This window comes from Mustela putorius, unplaced genomic scaffold, assembly GCF_011764305.1.
Source record: "Mustela putorius furo isolate JIRA1106 unplaced genomic scaffold, ASM1176430v1.1 tig00000139_pilon_pilon_pilon, whole genome shotgun sequence".
NCBI classification, from domain to species: Eukaryota; Metazoa; Chordata; class Mammalia; order Carnivora; family Mustelidae; genus Mustela; species Mustela putorius.
In genome coordinates, this window is record NW_025421293.1 from 10,623,788 (window position 1) to 10,630,948 (window position 7,161).

Here is a 7,161-nt window from a genome sequence, read left to right on the forward strand (position 1 = left end):
GTCTCCGTCGCTTCCCACACCCCCTTCTTGCCGATTGGTTGTGTAAAAAGTCGAGGCTGTGACGTCCAGAGGGCGCGGGCCAATTAGACCGCACGGACTGCGCTTTCCCGAAAGGCCGCAGCGGGATCGGAAAGGCGGTGGCTGCGGGCTCTCGTGGTGTCCGACGGTTTCTGAGCGTTCGTGTCCCTCACCCGCTCCCTTCCGTTCTTCGGCTCCCAGGATGCCGATGTACCAGGTAAAGCCTTATCACGGTGGCAGCGCGTCCCTCCGTGTAGAGCTTCCCACCTGCATGTACCGGCTCCCCAACGTGCACGGCAGGACAGGCAGCCCGGCGCCGGACGCAGGCCACGTGCAGGTAGGACAGCGCGGCCCCGCCCCGCCCCCACCCGCTCTGAACGTACTTCCCCCCACCACCTGGTCCAGTGCGCAGGCGCCTAGTCTTATCCGCCCATCTCCCACCCAGTGCGCAGGCGTCGTGGCCGGGCAAGTGGGGTTGAGGACGTGGGGCACCTGGGATCCGAGCAGGCGGCAATACCCCGGCCCGACGCTTGCGTCAGCTCCGCGTGCGCGTTCTGTTTATTGAAGAGTTAGTTCTCTTGTATCTGTTTCTGTTTCCGCTTATGGCTACTAAAGCTTTTCTGTTGCCAAATTGTAGCCATAGAAAAGTGAGAAGCACGTTATTTTGAGGAATTCTAAAGCGAAGCCCATAGCCACCCAAGTTAACAGGACGTTGTCAGCGCCCCGAGTGCCCGGCCTCGGTGGTCCGTGTGTCCTGAGTCTGCGCCCCGCCGTGTTGGGCTGCATTCCGCCGAGCTGGCTCCCGGGGCCGCTGGGGGCGGGTCAGCCTCCGTGAGCGGCGAGCTGTGCTGTAGACCCGGGGCGTGCACGGGAGCGGGGACTAGGGGTAGGATCGCCGGCTGCCCGGGTGGGGGGTGCGGGGCTGTGTTCACCTGGACCGGGTAAAACGCCTCCCCGAGCGGCGTGTGTGCAGGTCTGTGTGCTCCTCGGCCGTGGGCGCGGAATTCCTGGTGCTTGCACCCTCCCCAACGCTGGTAGGTGCACCGTGGGAGCCCCATGTAGTTTTTAGTTCAGGTTTTCCAGACTTCTCAATCACTGGAGCGCCTTGTCGCGTTGGCTGGTCATTTTGGTGGTCTCTTTTGTAAAGTGTCTGCCCAAGCCTTTCTGGTTTTCATTGGCTGCCAATTGCACGTCTTGGGTTTACAAGCTTAGATCCGTTCCGGCTGAAGAGGCGGGAACAGGTGATTTTTGTAGTCCGTTTTCTCTTGGGGTGTTATCCGTCGATTAAGTTGGCTGCAGACCCAGGGCTACAACTCACAACTCTAGATCCCCACCTGAGCTGAGGTATTGACTGAACCACCCTAGGGGCCCCCTCCTTCACTTTGTCTTGCATCTTCTGCATAGATTGGAAGGCTGGTGGTTGGGTTATTTGGCAAACAGTGACACAGTTGTTGTCTCCTGAGGGAGCTAAGACAGAAATAGCACCACCATCCACAGCCATTCAAGTGCACCGCCTCAGGGAACTGAAAACAAAATCCAGACCCAGAGTGGGAAGTGTCACATCTCATTTGATAATTTGATACCGAGTCCTTTTTTTTTTTTTTTTTTTTTTTTTTTTTTTGGAGTGTGCTGCTTAATTTCCTTGGCCTTTTTTTTTTTTTTAATAACTGTTTGTTTTTTGTTTTTTTAAGATTTTTATTTATTTATTTGACAGAGGTCACAAGTAGGCAGAGAGAGGGGGGGGAAGCAGGCTCCCCGCTGAGCAGAGAGCCTGATGCGGGACTCTATCCCAGGAGCCTGGGATTATGACCTGAGCTGAAGGCAGAGGCTTTAACCAACTGAGCCACGCAGGTGCTCCTCCTTGGCCTTTCAACTGTGAGCCTCTAACTTAGACACCCAGGCCCACTTGTTTTGCAGATGATAACAATATAGACAAATAGAAATCAAGCATATCACAGGCAGATAGGAGCCACAAAGGATAAACTGTTTCTGAAATGCATATAAGAGAAATGGATAAGCACTGTATGCCCAGTCATGATCTAATCTGAGCAGGGACACAAGGGAAGGGGTACAGGTAAAGCAGATGTCAAGCATTTCCTCAGTCCTTACATCAGGACGGGTAAAACCGAGCTGTCCGGGGCTCCCAGTCCCAGGCCACATTACAAACGCAGGATTTGTTTCATGCATCATTTACTGTGCTGACTGGGGTGGGGAATCCAGTAGGCACTTCCTTGCCCAGGTTCATCAGGGATCCTACTCCCGTTTGTAGAATTGAGCAAGCTTGTGCACACACAGTGCACAATCAGACCAGCTAAAAGGGACTGGAATGCTCGTCGAGGACTGTCACCGAGGAACAGACTACACTCTAGCAGCCCTGCCTGTCACACCCTGCACCCAGACTTATTGCCAGTCAGCACCTAATTAATTCCTTGGCATGCTGAAGTAACTCTTGATGCTTCTTTGCTCTCCCCACAGGTCAGCATCTTACATTTCTTTGCTGTTCTTAAACAAGAGCGGCAGGCTAGGGGAGGTGAGAAAGTGCAGATTAGGAGAAGAGGGAGGAGTGTCCCAGGTAAAGAGAACAGAACAAAAGCCCTGTGGCAGATGGGGGCATGGTGCGTTTTAGGGACCCAAAGGACAGCACAGCGAGTGAGAGCACAGGGGGAGCGTTTTGGAGAGGAGATGGCCAGAGCACAGGTCACACAGGCTATTTCTCAACCCTCCTTTCAGGCAAGGAGCCTATGAGGTTAATGAGGAAGAGCAGTGATGTGATCCACATTTGTTTTCATCTCTCTGGCTGCCATCTTAGGAACCGATTGGAGAGGTGACCAGTGGAAGCAGGCCAAGTGAAAGTGGTGTCTTGAACTTGGGCAGTGACAGCTGAGGCAGGCTTAGAAGCCATTGGATTCCAGGGGCTCCTGGTGGCTCAGTGGCTTAAGCCTCTGCCTTCAGCTCAGGTCATGATCTCAGGGCCCTGGGATCGAGCCCCGCATCGGGCTCTCTGCTCAGCAGAGAGCCTGCTTCCCCCTCTCTCTACCTGCCTCTCTGCCTACTTGTGATCTCTCCCTCTGTCAAATAAATAAAATCTTTAAAAAATAATAATAAAGTAAGTCTGTAGAGATCTGAGATTTTTTTTTTCCTCAGCAAATGTTACTGGTTACTTTGTAGCAGTCACTATAGCAGGCCAGAAAGATGCAAAGATTCACTGAACGAAGGACATAAGCATTCCATACTTCAGAAGTTCTACATTTCAGCAGTGAAAAAGTTCTGGATGATTCTAAGGTAGAAGAGTGCCAGTACTGTGTGGAAAATGATGTGGAGAAATTGATCATCTGACCCCATGGACTTACATTCCCAAGTCAAATGACACATTTTGTTCAGTCTCCTCGTGGTCCCTTTTCCCTTCAATTGGTATAAATTGCTAAGTTACATTCTCATTGCCCCCTCAATGTTTTTCTATTTGTTAAATAAGGAAAGTATTTTGAACTGATTTGACAGTAAGAATAAAGAACAATGATTTGGGTTCATTTTCCATGCTCTGTTCTTAAATTACCTGAAATACGAGTCCTACAACTTCAAAATGGCTTTCAGTCACGTGTTTTAATGTTTTAAAGCATTTGGGATCCTTTTGGGATCCCTTGGCAGGACCTCTTGGACTATGGGAAAAACGAGATGATTCTGCTGCCTTGTTTTACTCTCTTTTCAGAGATGGGGGGGGGTTGATGAATTCATGGAATTCAGTAGAAGACAACTGATCAAATTTGAACACTGCCCTGATATTAGAGGAAATGAACGTTCTGATGTTGGTTTGTTTAGGGAGGATCTGACCCTTCTCTTCAAGCTCTTGAATCCCGCCAAGATGACATTTTAAAACGTCTCTATGAACTGAAAGCTGCCGTTGATGGCCTCTCCAAGATGATTCAGACACCAGATGCAGATGTGGATGTAACCAACATAATCCAAGCTGATGAGCCCACTGCTTTCTCAACCAGCGCATTGGACTTAAATTCAGTGCTCGGAAAGGTGAGTCTGTCTGGAGATCTGTAGAGAACACCAGCAGCTAGGTTGTTGTTAGTGCTGGAAAACTGTGCTCATGTGATTCAAGCTTTGGTTTTCTAGTTCTCAAAGGTGGTACAAAGAGCGTGTTCTTTTTTCCTCCCCTAAATGATCGTGCCTTTGCACAGAAGAGGTTTGTGAGCTATGAGCGAAGCCAAAGCAAGTTCCAAAGCTGCTTGACTTCTCAGACCCAGTGGAGAAGAACTGGGAAGATCCCTAGGCAAGGATAGGAGTTGAGTTTCAGCTCCCCACCATTCCAGACAGTGTGTGACGTGGGCCAGAGATGGGCGTCACTCCGGTAGCCTCCAAGCCTGGACAAACAGATTTGTGTCTTCTCTGTGCTTCTCAGGTTCAGTGAATCCATCATGACTCTCAGAGCAGCCTGAATCCGAGGGTTGACCGCCCAGGCCATCTCATGGGTCAGGTGTCTTTTGCTACATTCAGTTTGCAATCTTAGAATTAAGTTGCATCCACCACCTCTATAGGTCAGTCTGTGGGCTTTGGCTAATTTAGGTGACAGTCTGATAGGCAAGAAAGAGTATCTTATTTCTAAGTGGTATTACTGAGAGTACGGAAGAATCCCAAAAATCCTCTGGAGTTGATGGTAGAAGTACTACTGCGTGAAGACCTAACAGGTGGAGGCGGGGTTGCAGGGTCTCCCGGGTGACCTTGACCCTCTGCACTCAGGTTCTTTGATCACCTGGTAGGTTTGCCTCCACTGAGGACCCAGAGACCCGGCCAGGCCCCCAGGGAGCCAGTCTAGTTGACAAATTAGTGATCACGCAGAGCTGTGCCAGTGTCTCAGGTGCTGGGAAGGCTTCCCCAGGCACATGGTGCTTAAGGTGAATTTTGATACCTCCAAAGGCATAGCATCGAGTTCAGAGAACTACAGAGCATTCATAAATAGGTTGACGTGATGGGCTTATTAGGTCTGTAGTGATAAGACTTAGATCCTGGCGGGCTGTGTACAGAAAGCCAAGGAATTTGAATTTGGCCTCCATGGTATTAAGGAGCTTATTATAGAGTAAATGCATAAAATAAAGTCCGCATCTAAAAAAAGCAGTATGTTTTAGTCCTTTAGTTAATGCCAAGTTTTTCAGGCTTTGCTTGCTTGCTGTCACCAGTGACATTTGGAACCAGGTCCTTATTCAGGGATTCAGGGAACTCTTCATTGACTCACAGGCAAACCCATGTAGAAACCATGCTTGTTGGGTGGTCAGGTGTCAGAAAGATTTGGTAAATCCGGTGGCTGTATGTATGTTGTTGTTGTTGTTGTTTTTAATAACTTAGGAACAGTGTCATTCTTCCTGTGTTGTTTTACTAACTTCACAGCGAAGTCAGCCTTTTGTCGGGGAACCATAGCGCCGGGGTTCAGGGCTGGAGTCGGCTCACATCCCTGCTCCACTTCATACTGAGCCCCGGGAGCTGGCAGATTGCCTCCCTCGGACGAGCCTCCCCAGCTGGGGGGTGGGGGTGATAGTGGGCGCTAGGACTCCGTTCAGTGACCCAGGGGAGGCCCCGAGAACGGCCCCGGGGACAACTCCAGGCGCTCCGGTGGCTGCTAACGGACTGCGCTGTGTTTGGGCTTCCCCTGCAGGATTACGGGGCACTGAAAGACATCGTGATCAACGCGAACCCGGCCTCCCCTCCCCTGTCCCTGCTGGTGCTGCACAGGCTGCTGTGCGACCACTACAGGGTCCTGTCCACCGTGCACACGCACTCCGCAGTCCAGAGCGTGCCAGAAAACCTCCTCAGGTGCTTTGGCGAGCAGGCCAAAAACCAGCCCCGGCACGAGTATCAGCTGGGTTTTACTCTGATCTGGAAGAACGGTAAGCAGAGGGGGCGGGGCGGGGCTCGTAGGCTCTGAAATGAGAGGGGCTCCCTGACTTCAGTAAGGGGCAGCGAGGGGCCAGGACCAGGACGTTCTTCAGCTACTTGCTGTCGGGTCACAGTCCGTGCAAGTCTAGGAGGTGTGTGGGCTGGTTCTGGAAAAGGAGCCTTATGAGGGCAGACAGGGACTCCTGGTTTCCAGTCCTCATCCTGCAACTAAAGTCTGAGGCACAGAGGTTGGAAAATAGATAGGTCTGCAGTCCCTTCTTGCTTGAAAATGGTCATAATCAAATACCACAAACGGTGACTTTTTTTTAACATAGAGCTTGTGTTCCATAAATACCCAGTTCAGACTTTCTTGATCAAACATGTTTTGTCTGTTCTCCAAAACGTGATCTCCAAACACGTTTTGGAGACCAGACAAAATGTGATCTTCATGAAAATTCGTTCCTTTGCCACCAGTTCCCAATCATCAGCACCTGCCCTCTCCCCATTTGTCACTGAAGCCATCACCAGACACCGTGTGCTTCTTGCCTTTCAGTGCCGAAGACTCAGATGAAGTTCAGCGTCCAAACGATGTGTCCCATCGAAGGAGAAGGGAACATTGCGCGGTTCCTGTTCTCTCTGTTTGGCCAGAAGCAGGACGCCGTAAATTTAACCCTCATAGACAGCTGGGTGGATATCGCGATCTTTCAGCTGAAAGAGGGCAGCAGTAAAGAGAAAGCCGCCGTGTTCCGCTCCATGAACTCCGCTCTCGGGAAGAGCCCCTGGCTGGTGGGGAATGAACTCACCGTGGCCGACGTGGTGCTGTGGTCGGTGCTGCAGCAGACGGGCGGCTGCGGAGGGACGGTGCCGGCCAACGTGCAGAAGTGGATGAGGGCGTGCGAAAACCTGGCGCCCTTCCACACCGCCCTCAAGCTCCTCCAGTGAGTTTCCGGAACTGTAAAAGGATGACTGCGAGAACGGTGCTGCTGCTGCCTCAGGCCTGTCGTGGGTGAAGGAACCTGTACTAAAATCAATGTGTTCCGGCCAGTTGCCTAGAATCAATAAAGGCGTATCCTATGATTTGGTGGTTTCGCTTTATTTAAAATTCAGCCACGTCATGGGCACGTGCCAGCGTGCAGACATTTTTTTGAGATGCAAAAGTGAACGAATCCCGTTGGGGCCTCTGAGGGATGGGGGTCGGTGGGGAGTGCTGAGTAAAGGGGACGCCGTGGGAGCGGTGCCGGGGCGAAAGCAGGAACACTCCTGCCAGAG

General features: G+C 51.3%; 1 protein-coding gene across 2 annotated transcripts; it reads left to right on the forward strand.

Moving 5' to 3' along the window:
- Positions 1-88: 88 nt before the first annotated feature.
- Positions 89-6,969, forward strand: AIMP2 (aminoacyl tRNA synthetase complex interacting multifunctional protein 2). 2 transcript variants are annotated; one of them, XM_004774969.3, is made up of 4 exons: positions 89-355; positions 3,835-4,041; positions 5,672-5,903; positions 6,446-6,969. In XM_004774969.3, exons 1-4 carry the CDS (start codon positions 221-223, stop codon positions 6,832-6,834), a joined length of 963 nt encoding a protein of 320 aa, XP_004775026.1. In that variant the 5' UTR covers positions 89-220; the 3' UTR covers positions 6,835-6,969. The 2 variants fall into 2 exon arrangements, with proteins under 2 accessions (XP_004775026.1, XP_004775027.1); XM_004774970.3 differs by having other exon boundaries at positions 89-235.
- The last annotated feature ends 192 nt before the right edge of the window (positions 6,970-7,161 follow it).